Source organism: Canis lupus, chromosome 11, assembly GCF_011100685.1.
Source record: "Canis lupus familiaris isolate Mischka breed German Shepherd chromosome 11, alternate assembly UU_Cfam_GSD_1.0, whole genome shotgun sequence".
Taxonomy (NCBI): domain Eukaryota; kingdom Metazoa; phylum Chordata; class Mammalia; order Carnivora; family Canidae; genus Canis; species Canis lupus.
In genome coordinates this window covers 3,592,987-3,619,386 of record NC_049232.1, presented here as the reverse complement: position 1 = coordinate 3,619,386, position 26,400 = coordinate 3,592,987, and the positions used below count along the sequence as shown (strand labels likewise).

The window sequence follows — 26,400 nt, the reverse complement described above, 5'->3', positions numbered from 1 at the left end:
ATACAGGAGGGGTCTTGTGTCAAAAATCCCAAGAACATTTTTACATTGTTTCTGTTCACATGATCTCAAAACAGAATGATGTGTTTTGCAATTGGAATAAGGACACAATCAGACACCAGGAGGAGGGTTTCCCCAGGTTCAGCTCCTGCCTTGGATCCAGGGAACACGCAGGCTGGGGCTGGGGATTTTGGAGTCTGGAGGTCCCAGTCATCTAGAAGCCTTCCACCTAGATGAGCAGGAGGCCTGTCCATCCCAAAAACCCGCTGCTCTGGGATCGGGGACCCCCCAGTCTGGCTCTGCCACAGCCCCTGGTGTGACTGGAAAAGCTGCTTCCCCTTGGGCACCTGGGGAACGTGAAAATATGGCTTTTGGGTCTGAGAGCCCCTGTGGCTTTGGCATCCTTGGCCGAGAATAGCCTGCACCCATCAGAAGCCTTTGGCGCAGGGCACAGGCCACGGAGCTGACCGGGCTGCTCTTCCTGTCTGGAGCTGAGTGATGCACAGATGGGTGCCCCCTTCCTGCTCAGGCCGATGTCAGCTCCTTCAGGCAAGCCCTCTGTGAGCCCTGAGTGCCCAAGAACACGGTGACAAGAGCAGAAGCAGGAAGGAGGTTCTTTCCCAGTCAGGGTCCTAGATGCTGTGAAGGTCACCAAGAATACCTGGACACCACATAGTTTGCCTCTTCAGTTGCTGGCGTCCTGGTTGCCTCGTCTTTGATCAGATCCACACCAATAAAGAGCCCAGTGCCCCTAGAGCAGAAAGGTGACATCTTAGAGGAGACTAGGCCTGGTGGGGGTGGACCCTGGTCCTTGCTCTCCTCCTCTGCCTGGGCCTGTGGGAAGCACCAGGGCTTGTTCTCTGCTTCCTGGGCAGGCTGAGAGCCATAGAACCCTCAGATGGTGGTGACCTAGTCCCAGGGAGTAACTGCAAGGGGAAGGGCCCCAGGTGTGACCGAGGAAAGGTTGGGGGTCAGAGCCAAGTCTGACCCTGGTTTTCCCTTCCCTAGAAGTGTCATCTTGGGCCAGAGCGCACCTCAGTGCTTTAGTTCCTCCTCTGAAGATGCAAGTCCCCACCAACCCAGGTGCTTAGGAGGTCACAGGAGAAACCGCACTTGGCTGCTGGCAGGTGCTTAATCAGTGGGTAATAACTGCTGCCCCAGTCTCACCTGACGTCCCCGATGATCGGATGTTTGGCTTTCTGCTCCTCGAGGAGCTCCATCAAGTAGCTGCCCACAGAGGCGGCATGAGCCTGCAGCTGCTCCTTCTCCAGAACATCTAGGACGGCCAGGCCTACAGCACAGGATACAGGGCTGCCCCCAAACTGAGCCAGGGGACAAAGCGCATGTCAGATGCCTGGAAAAGCAGGCCACGCTCCAGGGAGCATAAAGGCAGCAGAACTGCCACACGCATTCTGAGGGCAGCGACAAGCACAGGCCTGCACCCCTCAGAACTCAGTAATTTGGGGGTAGACAGGGTTCTCCTGAAGCCCCTGTGGGCTGTCCTCTTATTTTTTTTCCGGTGCTAATGTGACTGTAACTCAGGTAAGGTACCCCCAGGGGTACAAGAGGAGCCCCAAGAGACCAAATCAGAAGAGGTGTGCTGTGCATTTTTGTTGAGAGGCTTTAGGAAGCCCCATCTCACAGGTTGGGCCTAGACCCAAAGCATCAGACTAGCCTCCATCACCTTAAAAAGGGGGTCAAGAGCAACATGCCAGAGCCGCACCCAGGAAAAGCCACTCTGTGTAATTTGACTCAAGGCTTTATAGTTTTAGCTCAGGGCATATTTTAGGGCACAGAACATGATAAGCTGGTTGCCTGTAAGCCACATGTGGCCTGAATATTCATTTTGTTTGGCTTGTGTGACATTATCGAAAGCTTTGAATTAGGTGCTAATGTTAAATATGTAGTCCTGACTGAGAATAAACCTGGCCTATCTGGCTACACTGGCAGGGGCTGCCCTGGCTTGCTCTGATTCACTTCCTCCACCTGGTCCTGCAGGTGTCCGAGTGGGGACCTGTGTTACAGAGAGTCAGGAGCAAGGGTGTCTCTTGCAGAGTATTTTTTTAAACTATATTGAAAAAGAAAACTTTATTGAGGCAGAGTTTACATACAAGAAGCTCCAAATGTTTCCAGCATATATAGTTCATTGCAACTGGACAAGTACATGTACCTAGGGGACCTCCACCACAATGAAGATACAGAACATTTCTATCACTTTCCAAAGTTCTTTGTGCCCCTCCACTACAGGCTTATCCAACCACTGACCTGCTCTCTATCACTATTGTTTTGCTGTTTCTGGAATATCCTACAAACAAAATAACAGAGTACATGCTTTTTTGTGCCTGGCCACTTCCGCTCAACACGTTTTTGCAATTTCCTATCTTGTCCTGTGTATCAACAGCGTGTGTTCATGTCATTGGTGCCTAGTATTCCACTGTATGGACGTACAGTCGTTTGTTTATCCAATTTCCTGTTAATGGTCCCTTGGGTTGAGTTTGGGCTATTATGAATAAAGCTGGTAAGAACATTTATAACAAATCTTTGTGTAAACAGAGGTTCTCATTTCTCTTGGGTAAATACCTAGGAGTGCAGTTGCTGGGTTGTAATCATAAATGTGTATTTAGTTTTATAAAAAAAATGGTGAAGCTTTCCCAAAGTAGTTGTGTCTTATCACATTCCCATCATTAGCATACAAGATTCCAGGAGCTCTCATGGAATGATTGGAAATTTCAGTCTTTTGAACTGTAGCCATTCAGTTGGGGGTGTCATGGTGTCCTGTAGATGGGCTTCAGAGCTGGTGTGCAGAGCCCCGTACTTGAGGTCATCACAGGCTTCCCAGGTGATTCTGCCAGGAGGCAGATTTCTGATATGCCCAAAACAAATTACGCGTGAGACGGACAAGGGGATGGGTCGATGCTACTTACTATATAGTATTAACTGTGAACTTAAAGAGGTAGAGTATATATATATTAGTAATATCTTTTGTTTAGAATCATGACCTGGCCAAGATGCTGAACTAGCACAATAGGTAGATCGTTGCCCCAAGATCACCCCAGAGGAGCAACAGGAAGAAAATGAACAAGGTTTGACACAGTTCTGGGAATCTAGAAGGTCATGTGTACACATAGGGCTATGTTCGTGTCCTGTGCCATGTGCGTGTTCAGGAAAGACCTGAAAAGCTCTAAGCTCCTGCCACTGGCTGCCTTGAGGCTCTGCAGGAGGAGGAAGTCAAGGCTGAGGCAGAGTAGTAAGCTGCTTGGCTGAGTATTGAACTAACACACGGAACTACTTGTCAAAGGCTGAGGCACAGATTTTTAAGGAGGTATTTGTCCAATCATTAGATGATCATTAAGCCAGCCAAGCAAAGGCTACATACAGAACTAGTTCAGAAATGGCACTATACAGGTAGTAATAAAAAACACCACCAAACCATAAGGAGGGAATATGATTTCCAAGGTTGACAGATTATTTAAAATGTCCAGGTTTCAACAGAAAATTATGAAACGGGGATCCCTGGGTGGCGCAGCGGTTTAACGCCTGCCTTTGGCCCAGGGCACGATCCTGGAGCCCGGGATCGAATCCCACATTGGGCTCCCGGTGCATGGAGTCTGCTTCTCCCTCTGCCTATGTCTCTGCCTCTCTCTCTCTCTCTCTCTGTGTGACTATCATAAAAAAAAAAAATTATGAAACGTGCAAGAAGCAAGTCTATGTGGGGTGAGGAACAATCAGTAGAAACTGTCCTTGAGGAAGCCAAGACGGCAGCCTTATTAGACAAAGACATTAAATCAGATGGTATGCATATATTCAAACTAAAGGAAACCATATTGCAAGAACTAAAAAGAACTAAAAAGCAATGCATGAAGATGACGTATCACCAAATACAGAATATCATTAAAGAAAGAACTAAATAGAAATTCTGGAGTTGAAAAGCACAGTAACTATAACGAAAAATTCACCAGAGAGGCTCAACAACAGATTTGAGCAAACAGATGAAGGAAATCAGCAAATCTGAAGATAATGTCAATCGAGACTGGTCTGATAACCAGAAAGAAAAAATTAAAAAATGAACAGAGCTTCAGCAACCTGTGGAACACCATGAAGGAAACCATTTGCAAACAGGAGTCCCCAGGAGAGGAGGAGAGACACAAAGACAGAGGGTGGGAGAAATGGGTGAAGGTGGTCGAAAGATAACAAGTTTCCAGTTATAAAATAAGTAGTTCATGGGGAGGTAATGTACAGCATGGTGACTATAGTATTATATATCTGAAAGTTGCTAAGACAGATTTCAAAGTTCTCAGATGAAAAAAATTATACGTACATATGATGATGGATGTCAACTAGACTTGTGCTCATTTCACAACAAATAATTGAATCATCATGTTGTATGAAATAGAATGCTGTATGCCAATTATATCTCAATAAAAAATACTGAAATCAGCATGAGAAGTGACTTGTGCAAGAGATCCTCAACAAGATTAATAGCTGATTCCTCATCCAAAACGATAAAGGCCAGAGGCAGTGGGATGAGATATTTAAAGTAATGAAAGAAAAAGACTGCCAGTCAAAAATTCTATATAAAAGAATCCTTTAAAAATAAACAGGAACCTGGGAAGTCTGGGTGGCTTGGTGGTTGTTTGCCTTTGGCTCAGGGCATGATCCCAGAGTTCTGGGATTGAGTCCTGCATTGGGCTTCCTGCATGGAGCCTGCTTCTCCCTATGCCTATGTCTCTGCCTCTCTCTGTCTCTCATGAATAAAATCTTTTAAAAAAAATAAAAAAATAAACAGGAAACTAAAACAATTCCAGATAAATATAAACTGAAAAAATGTGTCACTAACATACTTTACAAAAAATACTTGTGGTATGTCCTCAGGCTGAGATGAAAAGGCATCAAATAACTCAAATCCACATGAAGAAATAAAGAACACTGGTAAAGACACAGAGGTTGAAAGCAAAAGGGTGGAGAAGATAAACCATGCAAACAGTAACCAGAAGACTTGGAGTAGCTGTGCTAATATCAGACATAAGACTTGCAGCTTAAGGGATCCCTGGGTGGCGCAGCGGTTTGGCACCTGCCTTTGGCCCAGGGCGTGATCCTGGAGACCCGGGATCGAATCCCACGTTGGGCTTCCGGTGCGTGGAGCCTGCTTCTCCCTCTGCCTGTGTCTCTGTCTCTCTCTCTGTGACTATCATAAATAAATAAAAATAAAAAAAAATTTTAAAAAAAGACTTGCAGCTTAAAATTAGTATTAGCAACACAGAGAAACATAATGCCAAGAGTCAGTCACAAGGATATATAATCATTACAAACACATGTGTACGTAAAAACTGAGCCCCAAAATACATAAAGCAAAAACTGACAGAACTGAAAGCAGAGATGTACAATTCAGTGACAAATGGAGAGTTCATTCTCTCATTTTCAGTAACTGATATGACTGAACAGAAGATCAACAAGGAAACAGAATTGAATGACACTAGAAACCAATTTACACCTAACACAGAGCACTTGAAAAAAAGAATAAACACTTTTCCCAAGTGCACCGATGGGTCAAAGAGGTCACAAGGAGATGAAAATATATAGATGAATGAAAATGAAAAAGGCATACTAAAACTTATGAGATGCAGTGAAAGTAGTATGAATATGAAAATTTATGTCTATAAACATGTATGTTAAGAAAGATGAAAGATTTCAAATGAATAGTCTAACTTTCCACTTTAAGAAACTACAAAAAAGAGCAATCAAAACCAAAAGCAAGCAGAAGGAAAGGAATCTTAAAGATTGAAGTGGAAATAAATAGAAATATAGAAAAAAGAAAGAAAAAAAATCACAAGCCAGTAACTAGAAATAAGGAACTACATGAAAGAAAAAAAAAATCTCATTGGAAAAGGCAAACATAGAAAAGGTAGTGGATCAACCATTTATAAAATTAATGAGGAAAAAATAATTAATGAGGGTTAAAGACAAAAGTACTAAAATCTTTATCTGCAACAATTAATGGATACACAAAACAGACAGATGCCAGAGAGATGTAGAAACACAGGCAGAGCAGAGGGAGGAGCAGGCTCCCTGCAGGGAACTTGATGTGGGACTTGATCCCAGGACCCTGGGATCACAACCTGAGTTGAAGGCAGATGCTCAACCACGAGCCACCCAGGTGCCCTTATACACAGGTTGTTGTATAGGAGCCTCAGGGTAACCACAAACCAAAAACCTGTATTAGTACACCAAAAATAAAGGAATTTAAACATAACACTGAAGAAAGTCATCAAATCACAAGGGATGAGAATAAGAGAAAAAGGAATAGAGAACTGGAAAAACAACCAGAAAACAGCGAACAAAATGTAAGTACTTACCTATTAATAATCAGTATAAATGTAAATGGACTAAATGATCCAATCAAGACACAGGGTGGTTGAATAGATAAAAAAAAAACTCAGTACCCATCTATATGCTGCTTACAAGAGACTCACTTCAGCATTAAAAGACACATACAAACTGAAAGTAAAGAGATGGCAGAAGATATTCCATGCAAACAGAATTGAAAAGAAAAGGGAGGGTAGCAATACTTCTGTCAGACAAATAGACTATTTTTTTAAAAAGATTTTATTTATTTGAGAGAGAGAGCATGTGAGCATGAGCAGGGGAAGGGGCAGAGCGATAAGCAGACTCCCCACTGAGCAGGCAGACTGATGAAGGACTCAATCCCATGACCCTGAGATCATCACCTGAGCCAAAGGCAGATGCTTAACTGACTGAGCCACCCAGGGGTCCCAAACAAAACAGACTCTATTTTGTTTTTTAAGGTTTTATTTATTTATTCATGAAAGACATGAAAGAGGCAGAGATACAGGCAGAGGGAGAAGCAGGCTCCCTGCAAGGGAGCCTGATGTGGGACTCGACCCCAGGATAATGGGATCACAACCTGAGCCAAAGGTAGATGCTCAGCCACTGAGCCACCCAGGTGCCCCCAAAATAGACTTTGAAACAAAAAGTATAATAAGAGAGAAAGAAGGATATATTTTTTAAAGATTTATTTTATTTATTTATTTATTCATTCATTCATTCATTCATTCATTCATTCATGAGAAACACACACAGAGAGAGAGGCAGAGACACAGGCAGAGGGAGAAGCAGGCTCCATGCAAGGAGCTTGATGCGGGACTTGATCCCGGATCCCGGGACCACACCCTGAGTCAAAGGCAGATGCCCAACCGCTGAGCCACCCAGGCATCCTGAGCTGGTTCTTTAAAAAATAAACAAAATTGAAAAATCTTTAGCCAGACTTGTAAAAAAAGAGAGAGAGAGGGAGAGAGAGAGAGAGAGAGAGAGAAAGGATCAAATAAAATTAGAAGTGAAAGAGAAGTAGGGTGCCTGGGTAGTTCAGTCAATGGAGGGTCTGCCTTCAGCTCAGGTCATGATCCCAGGGTTCTGGGATTGAAGCTCCCTGCTCAGCTTCTTCCTCTTCCACTGCCTGGCACTCTCCCTGCTTGTGCGCTACTTGTGTCAAATAAATAAAATCTTAAAAAAAAAAGAAAAGCAAGAAAGAAGTTACAACCAATACCACAGAAATACAAAGGATAAATTAATTGGACAACCTAGAAGAAATGGATACATTCCTAGAAACACAATCTGGGGCGCCTGGGTGGCTCAGTAGGTTGAGCAACTTCCTTCAGCTTGGGTCATGATTTTGGGGTCTTGGGATTGTGTCCCATGTTGGGCTTCCTGCTCAGTGGGGAGACTGCTTCTCTTCTGCCCCCTGCCCCCTACTCATGCTCTCTTACTTGTTTTCTCCTCTCAGATAAGTAAAATCTAAAAAATAAAAATAATAATAAAATAAAATAAAATAAAATAAAATAAGAAGAAGAAGAAGAAGAAGAAGAAGAAGAAGAAGAAGAAGAAGAAGAAGAAGAAGAAGAAGAAGAAACATACACTCTTCCAAGACTACAACAGGAAGAAATAAAACCTGAAGAGATTATTACTAGTAAATTCAATCAGCAGTCCAAAAACTCCCCAAAACCAAAAGTGCAAGACCAGACAGCTTCACAAGTGAGGTCTACCAAACATTTAAAGAGTTAATACCCATCCTTCCCAAAATATCAATATATTCCAAAAAGCTGAAAGGGAAGGAATGCTTCCAAACTTATATTTATGAGGCCAGCATTACCATACCTAAATCAAAGATATTTAAAAAAAAAGAAAATTACAAGCCAATATCTCTGATGAACATAGATGCAAAAATCCTCAATGAAAATATGAGTAAATTAAATTCAGCTAATATATTAAAATGATCATACACCATGATCAAATAGGATTCATCACCAGGATGCAAGGATGGTTCAATATCTGCCAATCATATCTGATACACCACATCAACAAAGGATAAAAATAATCCAATCAGCTCAATAGATGAAAAAATATTTGAAAAAATTCAACATCCATTCATGATAAAAACTCTAAAAAAGGTGGGTATAGACAGAACATACCTCAACGTAATAAAGGCCATTGATAAACTCACAGCTAACATACTTAATAGGAAAAAGCTGAAAGCTTTATTCCCCCCATCTTAAGATCAGGAACAAGACAAGCATGTCCATTCTTGCCAGTTTTTTTTTTTCTCATTCTTGCCAGTTTTATTGAACAGTACTGCAAGTCCTAGCCACAGCAATCAAGCAAGAATAGGAAATAAAAGGCATCCAAATTGGAAAGGAAGAAGTAAAACTGCCACTAGTCACAGATGAGCTATTACAATATAGGAAACTGTAAAGCCTGCACCTAGAAACTATTAGTATAAAGGAATTCAGTAAAGTTGCATGATATAAAATATACAGAAATCTGTTGTTTCTTTTTTTTTTTTTTTTTTTTTTAAGACTTATTTTAGAGAGTGAAAGAGCAGTGGGGAGGGGCAGAAAGACTCTTAAGCAGACTCTGTGCTGAGCCCAGAGCCTGACGTGGGGCTCGATCCCATGACCCTGAGATCACAAGTCTAGCCAAATCCAAGAGTTGAGTGTTCATCTGACTGCACCACCCAGGTGCCCCTTTTGTGTTTCTATCTACTAGTAACAAACTATTGCAGAAATTGAGAAAACGATCCCATTTACAACTGTATCAAAAGGAATAAACTAACTAGGAATCAGTTTAACTGAGGAGATAAAACACCTGTACTCTGAAAACTCTAAGACACTGATGAAAGAAATTAAAGAGTACAAAAATAAATGGTAGGATGTAGTGTGCTCATGGATTGGAAGAATTAATATTAAAATGTCCATACTACCAAAAGCAATCTACAGATTCAATGCAATCCCTATCAGAATACCCAATGACATTTTTTATAGAACTAGAACAAATATCCTAAAGTTTGTATGGAACCACAAAAGACTTTGAATAGCCAATGCAACCTTCAGAAAGAACAAAGCTGGAGGTATCATGGTCCCAGATTTCAAACTATACTACAAATTATAGCAATCAGAACTGTATGGCACTGGCACAACACAAAACTAAACATGTAGATGAATGGATCAAAAAAAACCCCACACCTATATGGCCAATTAATCTACAACAAAGGAGGCAAGAATATACAATGAAGAAAAGACAAACCCTTCAATAAATAATAAATAATGTTAGGAAAACTGGATGACTTTTTTTACATCATACATAAAAAGAAGCTCAAAATGGATTAAAGACTTAAACAGAAGACCTAAAGCCATAAAAGTCCTAGAAGAAAATGGACAGTAAACTCGTGGGCATTTGTTTTAGCAATACCTTTTTGGATCTGGACAATCACAACAGAAACAAAAATAAACATATGGGATTACATCAAATTGAAAAACTTTGCACAGTGAAGGGAAGTCATCAATGAAATGAATAGGCAACCTACCGAATGGGAGAAGATATGCAAATAATATATCTCCTAAGGAGTTAACATCCGAAATATATAAAAACTCAAAACTCAGTATCAATTGTTTTTTAGATTCCAAACTAAAGTGAAATCAAATGGTATTTCTCTTGGCTTATTTCTCTGGCTTATTTCTCTGGCTTATTTCTCTTAGCATTATGCTCTCCATCTATGTTGCTACAAATGGCAAGATTTCATTTTCTTTTTTATGGCTGAATAATATTCCTGTGTGTGTGTGTGTGTGTGTGTGTGTATGAGAAAGAGAGAGAGAGGAGATAGAGACATCTTTATCTGTTCATCAGTAGATGGGCTCTTTATCTTGGCTCTTATAAATAATGCAGCTATGAACACAATGGTGTATAGGTCTTTTTGGATTGGTTTTTTCTTCAGATAGATTCCTAGAAGTGGAACTGCTGGGTCATATGGTAGTTCTATTTTAATTTTTTCCAGGAAAACCTCTGCACTACTTTACATAGTGGCTGCACCAATATACATTCCCATGAACAGTGCATGAGAGGTCCCTTTCCTACACATCCTCACCAACCTGCTATTTTTTTTGTCTTCCTGATAACAGCCATTCTGGTAGGTATGAAGAGATTTCTCATTGTGTTTTTTTTTTTTTAAATGGATCATGGTGGATTTTTTTTTTTTTAATTTTTATTCATTTATGATAGTCACAGAGAGAGAGAGAGGCAGAGACACAGGCAGAGGGAGAAGCAGGCTCCATGCACCGGGAGCCCGATGTGGGACTCGATCCCAGGTCACCAGGATCGCGCCCTGGGCCAAAGGCATGTGCCAAACCGCTGCGCCACCCAGGGATCCCTCTCATTGTGGTTTTGATCTGCATTTCACTGATGATGAGTGATGGTATCTTTTCATGTGTTTGTTGGCCATCCATATGTCTTCTTTGGAAAAATGTCTATTCAAGTCTTCTGTCCCTTTTTCAGCTGTTTTTTTTTTTAATATATTAAGTTGTGTAAGTTCTTTTTTTAAAAATATTTTATTTCTTTATTTGAAAGAGTGAGCATGAGTGTGTTGTGTGGGGGGGTGTTGGAGAGGCAGAAGCAGACTCCCCAATGAGCAGGGAGCCCGATGCAGGCTTTGATGCCAGGACCCTGAGATCATGACCTGAACCGAAGGCAGACGCTTAACTGACTGAGCCATGCATCTCAAGTTGTGTAAGTTCTTTACATATTTTGGATATTAACCCCTTACTGGATGTATAATTTGTAAGTACTTTTTCCCATTCAGTACATTGCCTTTGTGTTTTGTTGATATTTTCTTTCTGTTACAAAAGCCTTTTAATTTGATGTAATCCTATTTGCTTATTTTAGCTTTTGTTGCTGGTCAACTTTGACAAGGGTGTCAAGACCATCCAATGGGATAAAAATAGTCTTTTCAGCAAATGGTGTTGGGACAACTGAATATCCACATACAAGAGAGTCAAGTTACCCCCCTACCTCATACCATATGCAAAATATTACCTCAAAATAAACCAAAGACTTAAGTTTAAGAGCTAAAATCATAAAATTCTTAAAAGAAAGCAAGGTGGAAATCTTCATGACCTTGGATTAGGCAGTGGTTTGTTAGCTATGACTCCAAAGCACTGGTAAGCAAAGAAAAAAATAGACTCCCTCACAAATTTTTTTTTTTTTTTTTTTAAGATTTTACTTATTTATTCATGACAGAGAAAGAAAGGCAGAGACATAGACAGAGGGATAAGCAGACTCCCTACAGGGAGCCCAATGTGGGACTCGGTGCCAGGACCCAGGGATCATGCCCTGCGCCAAAGGCAGAGACGCTCAATTGCTGAGCTACTCAGGCATCCTAGGCTCCCTAAAAATTAAAAACCTTTGTGCTTCAGAGGAGACTACCAAGAAAGTGAAAAGACAACTCAGAAACGGGAGAAAATATTGCCAAAGTTTCTATCTGATAAGGATTAGTACCTAGGATATATAAAGAATTCTTATAACTCAGCAAAAAAAGACAAGTAACCCAATTAAAAAACTGGGCAAAGGACATGAGTACACATTTTCCAAAGAATATATGACTTTGTTAATAACCACATAAAAAGAACCTCAACATGACTAGCCAGGAGGGAAATGCAAATCATCATGAAAAACTATTTCACACTCACTGGGATGGCAATAATAAAAGATGGAAAATCACAAACGCTGGGGAGGGTATGGAGGAATTGGAACCCTCATACATTTTTGGTGGGCATGTAAAGTGGTAGAGTTAGTTTGAAAAAGTCCCGCCATTCCTCAAAAAGTTAAACCTAGGGTTGCCATATGATCCAGAAATTTCCCTTACAGGTACATACTCAGGAGAACTTTTCTGAAAATATACATCCAAACAAATACATGTACACAAATGTTCAGTGCAGCATTATTCATAAGAGCCAAAAAAGGGAAATAACCCAAGTGGTCATTAACTGAAGAATGGATAAATGAAATCTGCAATATTCCTACAATGAAACTCTTTTCTTTTTTTTTTTAAAAGATTTTTATCCATTTATTAATAAGAGACACAGAGATATAGGCAGAGGCAGAAGCAGACTTCCCACAGGGAGCCAATGTGGGACTCGTTCCCAGGATCCGGGGATAATGACCTGAGCCCAAGGCAGATAGATGCTCAACCGCTGAGCCACCCAGGTGTCCTACAATGGAATTATTTTCATTCCTAAGAAAGAATTAACCACCGATGAACCTTTAAAGTATGACAGGAGTCAGACACAAAAGGTCACATGGTTTTGTGATTCATTATGAAATGTCAAAAATAGGCAAATCCATCGAGGCAGAAAGGAGGTAGTGACTGCTAGGACTTAGAGAAGGCAATGGGGAGTGAGTGACTGCTAATGCGTATAGGGCTGCATTTTGGGTGATGAAAATGTTCCAGAATTAAGACAATAAAATGATGGTTGCACAACACGGTGAGTATACTAAAACCCACCGGTTTATACTTGAATTTGAACCTACTGAATTTGTAGTTAAAGTTTATTTATTTATTGAAGTAATCTCTACACACAATGTGGTGCTCAACCTTACAACCCTGAGATCAAGAGTTGCACATTCTTCTGACTGAGCCGGCCAGGTGCCCCTAAATTCTTATTTAAAAGAGTGAATTTGGGCAGCTCAGGTGGCTCAGTGGTTTAGCGCTGCCTTCAGCCCAGGGTGTGATCCTGGAGACCAGGGATCAAGTCCCACATCGGGCTCCCTGCATGGAGCCTGCTTCTCCCTCTGCCTGTGTCTCTGCTTCTCTCTCTCTCTCTCTGTGTGTCTCTCATGAATAAATAAATAAAATCTTAAAAAAAAAATAAAAGAGTGAATTTGGGCAGCCCCGGGGCGGGGGGGCCCTCAGTGGTTTAACCCCTGCCTTTGGCCCAGGGCCTGATCCTGGAGGCCCTGGATCGAGTCCACGTTGGGCTCCCTGCATGGATCCTGCTTCTCCCTCTGCCTGTGTCTCTGCCTCTCTTTCTCTCTCTCATGAATAAATAAATAAAATCTTAAAAAAAAATAAAAAGGTGAATTCTTTGGGTATGTAAATTATGTCAACTGAAAAAGAATGAGTGATTTCTGCCCCTCAATATTGCATTCAGGGTAACAATGGAATATACTTTTAACATGCTGGAGGAAAATAGGACCTAGATTTTATATTTAGCTAAAATATTTAAATATAAGGGCCTGATAGAAATATTCACTCAGGATTTCAGAAGGTAGGTTTGGAATATAAAGGCTTGTACTGAAAATAATTTGGGATGAAATACTTTTAATACAGATACTAAAAAAAAGTATGATAAAGTAAAATTATAAATGAAGATGTTAGCAACAGGTCTAAATATATCAATAGTTGCATTAAATTTATTTTTAATAAAAATTTTTATTTATTTATGAGACACAGAGAGAGAGGCAGAGACACAGGCAGAGGGAGAAGCAGGCTCCATGCAGGGAGCCTGACGCGGGACTTGATCCTAGGTCTCTAGGATCATGCCCTGGGCTGAAGGCGGTGCTAAACTGCTGAGCCACCCGGGCTGCCCTAGTTGCATTAAATTTAAATTGTCTAATCACTTTGAAGTCAAATATTAGTGGATTTAGACTAAACCGCCCCCAATTCTAGATATTTGCTTGTTAAAAGAAACACACCTAAAGCTAATCGAAAGCTAGAATAGCTTTTTAGTATCAGATAAAATACAATTTAGTAGGCAGAATCATTATTTGGAATGGAAAAGATACTTCTCATGATAAAGATTCAATTCCTGGAAAACAAGACTACTATTTTACACCATACATACAAATGAACTGAAATGGATTAAAAATCTGAAAACCTGAAACCTCTAAACTTCTAGAAGAAAACATACGCAGTAAGTTCCTTGACATCACTCTTCACAATTTTTAGGATTTAACATCAAAAGCAAAGGCAACAAAAGCAGAAACAAAGAATTTGGGCAACACTAAACCAAAAAGCTTCTGCACAGCAGAGGAAACCATCAGTAAAATGAAAAGACAATTGACCTAACTGGAGATAATATTTGTAATCGTGTATTTGAAAAAGAGCTGTATGTAAGGATTGTAATGATAAGGAGTTCTATGTAAGAATGGAGCTTTATTGATAGAAAGAAAGGAGCTGAATTAATAAGGAGTTGTATGTAAGAAATCATTCAAGAGCAAAAAAAACAATACGATTAATATGGGCAGAACATCTGAATAGATATTTTCCTACGAAGACATACAGATGGCCAACAGTATGTGAAAAGGTGTCCAATGTCATTTATCATCAAAACCACAATGAGGGATCCCTGGGTGGCGCAGCGGTTTGGCGCCTGCCTTTGGCCCAGGGCGCGATCCTGGAGACCCAGGATCGAGTCCCACGTCGGGCTCCTGGTGCATGGAGCCTGCTTCTCGCTCTGCCTATGTCTCTGTCTCTCTCTCCTCTATGTGACTATCATAAAAAAAAAAAACAAAAAACAAAAACACCACAATGAGATACCACCTCATAACCTGTCAGAATGGCTATTACCAAAAAGACAAGAAATAGCAAGTGCTGGTAAGATGTGGAGAAAAGGAAACCCTTGTATTCTGTTAGTGGGAATGTAAATTGGGGCGGCCACTATGGAAAACAGCATAGCAGTTCCTCAAAAAATTAAAAATAGGGATGCCTAGATGGCTCAGTAGCTAAGCGTCTGCCTTTGGCTCAGGGCATGATCCCGGGGTCCTGGGATCGAGTCCCACATCGGGCTCCCCACAGGGAGCCTGCTTCTCCCTCTGCCTAGGTCTCTGTCTCTCTCTCTCATGAATAAATAAATAAAATCTTAAAAAAATTAAAAATAGAGAACTGCCACATGATTCAGGAATCCCATTTCTGGGTATTTATCAGAAGGAGATAAAAACACTATTTCCAAGAAATATCTGCACCCTCGTGTTTACTGCAGCACTGTTTTCAATAGCCAAGGCATAGAAGTAACCTAAGTGTATACATGTGGTTGAGTGGATACAGGAAATGTGGTATATATGCATAATGGAACATTAACCATAAAAAAGAAAGAAATCGGGATCCCTGGGTGGTGCAGCGGTTTGGCGCCTGCCTTTGGCCCGGGGCGCGATCCTGGAGACCCGGGATCGAATCCCACATCGGGCTCCCGGTGCGTGGAGCCTGCTTCTCCCTCTGCCTGTGTCTCTGCCTCTCTCTCTCTGTGACTATCATAAATAAATAAAAATTAAAAAAAATAAAAATAAAAAAAAGAAAGAAATCTTGCCATTTGTGACAGCATGTCCTGTACCTTGAGGACATAATGCTAAGTTAAACGAGTCCAACAGAGAAAGACAAATACCGTAGCTCACATATTTGTGGAATCAAAACAAAAAGCAAAAAGCAGGGCACCTGGGTAGCTCCGTGGGTTAAGTGTCTGCCTTCGGCTCAGGTCATGATCTGGGGGTCCTGGGATAGAGCCTCATATTAGGCTCCCTAATAGGGACTCTGCTTCTGCTTCTCCCTCTCCCCTCTTGCCCCTGCTCACATGCTCTCTCTCTCAAGTAAATAAAATTAAGTAAAATAAAAAACAAACAAACAAACTCAAGATGGAACTCGTAGATACAGAGAACATATTGGTAGTTGCCAGAGATGGCAGTGTTGGGGGACGGGCAAAATGAGTGAAGATGATCAGAAGGTACAAACTTCCAGTTACAAAATAAGTTTGGGATGCCTGGGTGAGGCTCAGCAGTTGAACGTCTGCCTTTGGCTCAGGGCGTGATCCTGGAGTTCCAGGATCAAGTCCCACATTGGGCTCCCTGCACGGATCCTGCTTCTCCCTCTGCCTGTGTCTCTGCCTCTGTGTGTCTCTCAAGAATAAATAAAATCTTTAAAAATAAATAAGTTTTAGGGGTATAATGTACAGAATGGTGACTATAGTTAATAATGCTCTACTGTTTATTTTTGAAAGTTGCTAAGAGAGTAGATCTTAGAAGTTCTCATGACAAAAAAATAGTTCTCATGACAAGAAAAAAATCTCTGTAACTGTGTGGTGATGGATGCTAACTAGACTTATTTTGGTGATCATTTTGAAACAAATATTGAATCATTATGCTGTACACCTGAAACTAATATGTTAGTTATACCTCAAATTTTAAAAGGTTCAAGGGATGCCTGGGTGGCTCAGTCAAATGTCTGGCTTTGGCTCAGTTCATGATCTCAGGGTCCTGGGATCGAGGCCTGTGTTAGGCTCCCAGCTCAGCAGGGAGTCTGCTTGTCCCTCTCCTTATGTTCTCTCTCAAAGAAATAAATAAAATCTTAAAAAAGAAAAAAAAAAAAAGATGCAATTCCCTGGGTTGCCTGGCTGGCTCAGTAGGCAGAGCATGCGAGTCTTGATCTCAGGGTAGTGATTGAGCCCCACACTGGGTGTAGATATTATTTAAAAATAAAATTAGAAAAAAAATTCAATTCCCAATGAACATATAGAAATAAAAAATATACTTAAATATATTTAAAGCTTAAATAAAGCAAAAACTTAACTGTAATACAAGGAAAAATTGATGTTTTTAAATACTGAGATTTCTACACAATTATTGATATGTTACGTAGAGAAAACATCCAGCAAGAATACAGAAGATTCAAACAATACAGTTAACAAGTGTGACCTAAGAGACATTTACAGAGTTCTGCAAACATTTTTTTCTTAAGAAAATGTAGAATAATCAAGTAACAAATCACCTCAACATATTTTACAAAGTATCACATAAGACATGACTTTTGACCTCAGTGTCATTAGTTGTATGTTAATAATAAAAAGATTAAAAAAAATAATAATAATAAAAAGATTTGAAAAACCTAGAATTGAATAATACTGTGGTCTTTACACTTTTTTTTAATTTTAATTTTTTTAAATTTTTATTTATTTATGATAGTCACACACAGAGAGAGAGAGAGAGAGAGAGAGGCAGAGACATAGGCAGAGGGAGAAGCAGGCTCCATGCACCAGGAGCCTGATGTGGGATTCGATCCTGGGTCTCCAGGATCGCGCCCTGGGCCAAAGGCAGGCACTAAACCACTGTGCCACCCAGGGATCCCACTTTTTTTTTTTTTAAGTAGGCTCCTCTCCCAGCATGAAGCCCAATGCAAGGCTTGAACTCATGACCCTGGGATCAAGACCTGACCTCAGATCAAGAGTCAGATGCTTAACAGACTGAGCCCTCCTGGTGCCCAGGTCCTCCTACTTTTGGACTTAGAATCCCTTTAAAATTACTGAGGGATCCAACCTACAAAATTGACAAAGGACTAGTATTTTTTTTTTTAAAGGATTTATTTATTTATTTATTTATTTATTTATTTATTTATTTATTTATGAGAGACAGAGAGAGAGAGAGGCAGAGACATAGGCAGAGAAGCAGGCTCTCCATGGGGAACCCGACGCAGGACTGGATCCTTGGAACCTGGGATCATGACTTGAGCCCAAGGCAGACGCTCAACCACTGAGCAACCCAGGTGCCCCGACAAAGGGCTAGTATTAATAATATATATATGTGTGTGTGTGTATGCCTATGTATATGTACACACACACAAATATACACACACATACAGAGGCACACAGAAGCCTCACAAATAAGAAAAACTCTAGTAACTCAAGTCAAAAAATGGGCAAAAGAAAAAACATTTCACAGAAGAGGAAACACATGGCCAATAAACATATGAAGATATCCAAAATATATATAGAACTTATAAAACTCAACACCCAAAAAACAAACGATCCAGTTTAAAAATGGGCAGGAGACATGAACAGACATTTCTCTAAAAAAGACATCCAGATGGCCAACAGACACATGAACAGATGCTCATCATCACTTACCACCAGGGAAATGCAAATCAAAACTACATGAGGTATCACCTCACACCTGCCAGAATGGCTAATAGCAACACAAGAAACAGGTGTTAGTGAGGATGTGGAGAAAAAGGAACCCCTGTGCACTGCTGGTGGGAATGCAAACTGGTGCAGCCACTGTGGAAAACAGTATGGAGGTTCCTCAAAAACTTAAAAATAGAGCTACCTTATGATCCAGCAATCACACCATTGGGTTTTTGCCCAAAGGATATAAGAACACTAATTCAAACGGATACATGAACCCCTAGGTTTATAGCAGGAGTATTTACAATAGCCACAACATGGGAGCAGCCCAAGTGTCCATCGAATGATAAATAGATAAAGAAGTATCTCTCTATATATACAATGGAATATTATTCATCCATAAAAACGAAATCTTGCCATTTGCAACATGGATGGAACTACAGTATTATGGTAAGAAAATAAGTCAGAGAAAGACAAATACCATATGATTTCATTCATGTGGAATTTAAGAAACAAGAACAAGCAAAGGGAACAAATAAGAGAGAGAAATCAAGAAACAGACTCTTTAGAGCACAAACTGATGGTCACCAGAGGGGAGGAGGGTGGAGGATGGGGTAAACAGGTGATGGGGATTAACGAGCACACTTGTTGTGATGAGCACCGGGTGAGGTACGGAAGTGTTGCCTCGCTATATTGTACACCTGACACTAACAGTACGCTGTATGTTAACTGGATTAAAAGAAGAAAAGGAAACATATACAGAGATGTTTCACATAATTTGAAACCAGGGAATGGTATATCAAGACCATTTCCTGATTTGAGGGGGTACCATTTGACATGCCACTTGCCTGGCAAAAATTCAAAGGTGTTTGAGAGGAAGTGGACCCACAGAATCTTATACACCACTGATAGTTAACTTTTGAACTACTCTGGAAAACAGGTCATCGTCTCAAGTACAGAGTGGACAGAGACCCCATGACCCAGCAAGTCCACTTTTAGGCCTCCTCCTAAGAAAAACTCTTACAAAATAGAAACTTCTAAAAATGTTTATAGCAGCGAAAACCATGGGAACAACCCGAAAGCACATCAACAGGGATAGACAAATCACGGCATGTTCCTATGTGGGATATTATGGAGCAAACTTTGGTGACAAAAAACATGGACTCCTGGTGATATAATGTTAGGTGGAAAAGACCAATCTCCTAAAAGAATGCACAGCATGATACACTCTTTTTAAGGCTAAAAACAACCAGAATGAACAATGAACCTGGTGCTGGTTACCAGGGTAGGGGTGGGGGCAAGGAAACAGCACCAGGGGACAGCCACATGGATAGATGCAGGTCACTGTCCAGGTCCTAACTTCCATTTGGAATGATGGCTTCTTGATGCTTACAACATTAATCAGAGTAATGTAATCAGGTTAGGGTGCCTGGGTGGCTCAGTCAGTTGAGCGTCTGCCTTTGGCTCAGGTCATGATCCCAGAGTCCTGGTATCGAGTCCCACGCTGAGCAGGGAGCCTGCTTTGCTCTATGCCCCTCCCCGCTCCTTGTGATCTCGCGTTCTCTCTCTCTCAAATAAATAAATAAAATCTTAAAAAAAAAAAAAAAAGGTAACCAGTTATCTGGTTAAGAGACGATGGTGGAGGGACAGAGGATGAGTCTTTAAAGAATCAGTTTATATAATCTAACTACAAGCACTTCAGGTTAGGATAAAACCCCAGATAGTGCTCCATGGGGTAGTCTGTCTTTCAACCCACAGGACACATTCCTTCCTGCCCCCAGGGCTACTGCCTCCCGCTCTTCCTCCCACATGATGTCTCCAATGTCTGTCCCACACCTCTTCTCTGCCCCTCTCTGCGTCCCCTATGCTGTCCCTGTGCTCTCCGAGGGCCGAGGTCACATCACTTCCATCATTCTCTTGGCTCAGATGTCTGTGGGTCTGTCTTCCCCTCAACGGGGAGCTTGTCCAGGGCATCTGTCTGGGTGTCCCCTGGGCATCTAGTGACGATGTGCCGAGTCCTTGGCCCTTGCCCTTAACGACCTTCTCTGCCTCCTCTCCACCATCCTGCCCAATCTTGACCTGTTTCAGCCTCCAACTCAAACTGGCTTTCTTGGGTTCTTCTTCCCTTCGTCAACACTGTCCCTTCCTATTCCTTCCCTCTGGCCCACACCCATATTTAGGCCTCCTCCCTTGCCTGGATGGGTCTCCCCACCTCCAGCTCTTTCTCCACACTGATTGCCAGAGATCTAATGTTTATTTTACATCTCATCTGTCCCCAGTGAAAACTGTTCCATGGCTCGTCACTGCCTGCAGGATCGGTCTGGCCTCCTCAGCTCTGAGGAAGCCCCCGGTGACCACCACGCTCCCCATATCCACTGCGTGTTCTCTCAGTGTGACACAAGGACCCACTTCACTTAGGCAAAGCTCTCCAGCCTGTAGCCCAAGGACGGGGAGCCACGTCCTCCTTGAAGCTCCTACTGGAATGTCAACTGTGCTCCCAGACAGTAGGCACCCATACAGATGGAACTCTTGACACATCTGCATCGGCCCAGGAGCAGAGCCTGGCACACAGCAGTAGCATCTGGGGAAGGGAGGGCCCCTTGTATTCTTCCTGCAGACGAGACAAGGCATGCTCTCTTGTGACAGTTTTTGGATCAATGCTACTTTTTAAAGGTTGTGTGTTTTTTCCTCTGATCTGTGGGAACCCCCCGAGGGCAGCATCTTAGAAGTCTGTGCTGGGTATAGGGGAAGGGCTGTGGCCTCTGCCCGCTAAGGACAAGCAGGCTGAGGCCCAGCAGAATCCACAGTGCCCCCTTGTCCCAGAGCCTGCACTCACCGTGTTGAAGTACTCAACGCCAGTGGCTTCGAAGGCCCTTGCCACAGCTTGGGTTGTGGCCACGCAGGCTACAGGGTGGCCATTGCCAATGGACTTGCCCATGGTGACAATGTCGGGGACAAAGTCTTCTCCCTGCAGCTGGAAGGCCCAGAAGTGCTTGCCTACTCGGCCAAAGCCCACTTGAATCTCGTCTGCGACAAAGACCCCTCCGGCCCCGTGGATGTGCCTGTAGCAGAGGACACACAGCTGATGGGGTCTGTGGCAAGAGGGATGGGACCAGAGCTGGGGGGTCCTGGACTCTGAACCCTGGCTCTGCCAGCAACAAGGTGGGGGCATCAGGCAGGCGTCTGGCTTTCTCAGGGCCACCATTTCTTTCTGGTCAAGAGGCCAAGCTGAGGCTGGAATTAGGAACAAATGTCGGGAAGCCCCATTATAGCGCCCCCCTCAGGGCTACTCACTCTGCCACTTCCTGGAAGAAGCCGGCAGGGGGGATGATCTGCCCCGCGACACTGGGCAGAGACTCCACGAAGAATGCTGCAATCTGTGGATGAGACAGGATGCTGGGGCCACCCCGTGGAGACATGGGGTGGTATGCTGGCTCAGCGCTGGCTCCTTGGCGAGAGGAGTCGCCAGCGTTGCCATGTGGTCACCTTGAGCTCCGGATCACATCTGGCCTGTGATTGGGTTTTCTCTCGAGAAGCAAACCAACTCTTACCATGTGGGACTCTCCGGGCCCCTTGTATTTAGCATGTCCCAGATGAAACCCACGGATTCCTCCCCCATGGGCTTCCCTGTCCCTGCCTGGTGACTCCTGTCCCCCCCATGGAGAGAAACGCGGCTTCCATCCATGATCCATGAGTCAGCACAGCCTCTGCCTCCTCATTGTCTGCGTCTGTATCTCGGTACCTCCTGTGTCTGTGTCTCCTGCCCTCCACCCAGACACGCCTACCTCCTGGCACATGTGGGGCTTTCTGCCTTGGCCTCCTGCATCCCCTCTTGTTACTCTCCCTTCAAAGGTTCCCGGTGGCCTTCAGCTGCCCAGCACAGACCTTGTGGTCCTATGGCACTGGGGTGGGGGGGTCCCACCTGCCTCTCCAGGCTCATCTCCTGCCAGCTCGGCCAGGCCACCCCACATTGATGGGGTTCTACCTTTTCAGGCCGCCCCTCTGTTTAGGATGCCTTTCCTCTCCTACCTGCCCCTCCCCTGCCCACTGTGAGTGCTAGCTCCTCCTCACTGAAATCAGGCAGCACTTCCTCTGAGGACCCTCCTTCACATCCACACCAGTCCAGCCCGCATCCCTAGACTCTGGTAGCACCTAGGACACGTCTTTATCTAAACTCCCTGCTGAGCACCCAAACCTCCTACTAGATTCCTCAAAGGTGGGCCCTAGTTCCAGGGTCTCTCAGGGTCCCCAGTGTCGAGCACTGTGCTGGTAGGGAAGGAAATGACACTTGCTGTTCCATTTCATGGGACCCTGCAGATGTGGTTACCTTCCTGCCCTTCTCCTGCACGCTGCTCACCACGCGCTTCACCTCGTTGGCGTAGGCCCCAGCAGGATCGGGGTGGTCCTCCTGGTATAGACCCCGGTAGGTGTCTGGGAGAGGTGCCTGTGGGGAGTGACAGCACCGTGTCATTCAGGCCAGGGGGAGGGCACCGACCTATTGCCCAATTTGGCAGTGCATACCACATGGACCCATTCCTTCTGGCCATCCAGGTCTCGGAACTTGTAGGGACTGATGTCGATCAGCGAGCTCAGGTGACCGTGATAAGCACTGAGGGGAGAAGGGAGGGCTCAGGCCTGGGTGGCACGGACTCCATGGCCCAGCCCCAATGACTGTCTCCTCATATCAGGAGCCACAGGAAGACCGACCCAACCCAGTCCCCAAGTTCTGGGGCTGGGAACCAGCAAGACTTCCTGAAAGGCCATTTACTAGCTAGGTATTGGTGACTTATCATTTAACCTCTCTGGATTCAGTGCTCTCCTCTGTGAAGTTGGCGCAGGGGGAGGTTTCTTTTGCAGAACTGTCATGAATCTTGAAGGGGATAATGCTCTAGCCCTGGGCCTCATGCATAGCAGATACTCAATACCTAAAGCATGGGGCCAATTCTCGTGACATTACAAAGCATCCCTTATTCCCAGAAGAGGCCTGGGGGAAGTGCCCCCTGGTGTATGTAGGGGTGTCTCTGTGGCCTGGTCCTTATGCTTCCCTCTAGTAGCCCAGGCCCCTCATCCTCCTGCCCAAGGCACTCAAAGCTTGAGCCTTACTGATCCCCAGTAAGTGGTAGACCCAGGCTCCTGAAAGGGCACTTACTGGTCTAATACCACCACGTCCCAGTGTCCTGTGTATTGGCGGGCCAGCCTCAGGGCCAGGTCATTGGCTTCTGACCTGTGACAGAAAAGGATGGCATTGCTCAGACAGCTGTCCAAGGGCTTTCCTTATGGATATATGCTTCCTACCGAGAAACCAGGAGGAAATGAGGAGCCCTTTCAGCAGCAGGAAGATCCTCAGGATACCACTTGTGAGTCGTTTGAGCTCATTCATTCAGTGAAAATTTTATCAGATGCCTTTTATGTGCTAAGAGTTGGGTGGTGGTAGGGGGAGGAGTAGTAAATGAAAGGTCCTGGCCCTCCTGGAACTTACATTCTAATATGTGTCAGGGAGGCCAAGTCAAGCCGAAACAAAACAAAAATGAAAAAAAAATGAAAGAATGATCATTTTGAGAAGTGTCCCAAGAGAATCACGCAGACGCTTCCTTCAGATAAAGAGGTCTGATGGGCTGAATTGTGTGCCCCCAAATTCCTATGCTGAAGCCCTAACCCCTAGCAGCTACAAATGTGACTGTATTTGGAAATAGGGCTTTTAAAGAGGTGATTCAATTAAAATGAGGTGGGCAGAGCAGGCCCTAATCCAATCTGACCTGAGTCCTCCTAAGAGGAAATGTGGACACACGGAGACACAAGAGGCGTGGAGATAGAGAACGCCCAGTGAAGACTCAGCAGGAAGGTGGCCAATCATATACCAGGGAGACAGCCTAAAAGAAGCCAAAGCTGCTGAGCCCCTCTTCTTGGATGTTGGCCTCCAGGAGCAGGAGAAATACATTTATATCACGTAAGTCTCCCAGTCTGTGGTGTTGTCATGGTAGCCCAACCTGACAGGGGTCAGGGAAAAACTCGGGGAGGAGATGCCACCTGAACGGGGTCCCCAGGGGAAAGGTTCTAGGCAGTGTAAGTAACCCAGTTCAGGAGAGACACTCCGGGGCCTTGCATACAGGGCCTTGGAAGGTGCCGGATTTTCTTCACTGTGCCGTGCCAAGCTACTGAAGAGTTGTTTTGTTTTTTTAAAAGATTTTATTTTTTAAAATAATACGGGGGCCTTGAACTCACTCTGTGTGAAGCTTGAACTCACAACCCCAAGATCAAGAGTCAAAAACTCTGCCGACTGAGCCTGTGCCAGGCACCTCTGAAGAGTTTTAATCTGAGAAGGGACATGATTCAGCTCCTACTTGGGGAGGAGGCCTCTGGCTGTGTGGGCCTAATGGAATAGAAGGGGTGGGGAGGAGAGCTAGGAGGACACCATGGAGAGCAGAAAGATGGTAGAAGACAGAGGTAGAAGACAAACCTGGTGACAGACGATGGGGACATGATGCGAGCCTGGGAGGGTGTGCGGTTCCTGCCTGGAGCAGAGATGCAGATGATACTGCCGTTTATGAGGGAAGACAGGGTGGAGGTGGCCTTGACGGGGGATATCATCCTGGGAATGGCATCCTGGGAATGGCCAGGAGAGCCTGTGCCCTGGTCCCACACCAGGTGTTGGCAGAAGACAACCAACTCCTTTTGGACACATCAAGTTGGAGATGGTCCAGAAGTAGGCTGTTGGAACCTTGCACCTGGCACACGTGGGCAGCGCCTGGGCTTGAGACACAAATTTGGGAATCACCAGCACATGGACGATATCTAAGCCCATGGGAACGGATGAGATCACAGAGGGAGAAGGCTCAGAAAGACAGCTGCAGAAATCTGGAGCAAGACCAGAGAGCATTTCCAGAAAGTGGCAACACTAGCGACACTGCTGTGAGACAGAACAAGACAAAGACAGCAAAGAGGCCACTGGTTTGGCAATGTGGAAGTCACTGGAATCCAGAGTGAATGTGGTGGAGTAAACTAGCAAATATCACTGTCCCCACTGCCCAGGGAGCTCTGACTCCTGGACCTAGCTCTCAGCTCTTCCCAGAGACGTACTGGTGCTGGCTTTGCCTTCTCCCATGTGGATGACCCTGGGCCAAGCTGGATCCTTTCTTTGAACGACTGTTTCCTTATTGGCAAAACGAAGATGGGAAATTCCACTTCCTAGAAATTACTGGGGACTGGTGTGTGAGAATGACAATGATGATGGTAACGCTCATCACTAGATTCCACATGCCAGGGCACAGGATTTGTAGGAACGTGCTCTCCCAGGTGGGCTAGGTTGGTTCTATGCACACATCATCATCTGCCATTTCTGTTCCCACTGCCACTCCTAGTGTGAGCTACCATCACCTGTCAACCAGGCCGCTGAGCTGGTGCCTATCAATGTCCATTCTTGCTCTTCCTCAGCCCTGAGGAAGCCCTCACTTGCCTGGTTAAAACCCTCAGATGGCTTCCCAACACCCTTAGGATAAAAACAAATTTCTCACTTGGAATGTGTTGGCTCATACCCGCCCCTCCCCCTTTGGGTCCTCAAGTGTGCCGGGTGCCATGCTGCAGGGCTTTGCACTGGCTATTCTGGGTGCTGAGGAACCCTGACAAGAACACTTCCACTTCCAATGTGGGCAGCTTCCTTCCTGCTCATCAGCTCTTTGCCCCATAGTGTTCCTTCAGGGCAGCCTTCTCTGACCCTCTCCGAGCAAGCCTGGAGCCCCTCACTGCATCTCTGCCTCATCAGGTCCCTTATTTCTCCTCCAGACAATGGCCCCTCTTAGTAATTCTGCATTTCTGTGAAGGACCACTCAAGGTTTTCATTCCTCACTGAGCAACCTTGGGGCAGGGATTTCGGCTGTAACCCCCGAGCTGCGATGGATATTCATAGGGCAGAAACAAGGGAACAGATCACCTAGGTAAGTCCCAAGGACAATCACGGAACTGGCAGTCACGGAACGGAGGTAATGGCATGCCTTAGTAAGAGACCAGAAAACTGGACCCAACAGAGTCAGCGCCAGGGTCTACAGCTGGGGATGCGGGCACCCGGCCAGCCAGGCCAAGGCTGCCTCTCCCCCAGGGCACATTGGGTCAGCTGCACTAGGTTTCGCCCATGTGAGCAGTTCTGTCAGTCTTCAGCATCTCACCCTCTTGCTGGGGGCTGGCC

General features: G+C 44.1%; 1 protein-coding gene across 1 annotated transcript in view; it reads right to left on the bottom strand.

The window, feature by feature from the left end:
• The window catches only part of PHYKPL (5-phosphohydroxy-L-lysine phospho-lyase), a 34,990-nt gene that overhangs the window by 6,162 nt on the left and 2,428 nt on the right, over positions 1 to 26,400 (bottom strand). Inside the window, exons 4-10 of the mRNA XM_038551809.1 lie at positions 23,371 to 23,445; positions 22,743 to 22,830; positions 22,549 to 22,665; positions 21,516 to 21,598; positions 21,058 to 21,283; positions 1,165 to 1,319; positions 659 to 748 (exon numbers count right to left, since the gene is read on the bottom strand). Coding sequence (XP_038407737.1) covers positions 659 to 748; positions 1,165 to 1,319; positions 21,058 to 21,283; positions 21,516 to 21,598; positions 22,549 to 22,665; positions 22,743 to 22,830; positions 23,371 to 23,445 — 834 coding nt within the window. The remainder of the gene's footprint in view (positions 1 to 658; positions 749 to 1,164; positions 1,320 to 21,057; positions 21,284 to 21,515; positions 21,599 to 22,548; positions 22,666 to 22,742; positions 22,831 to 23,370; positions 23,446 to 26,400) is intronic.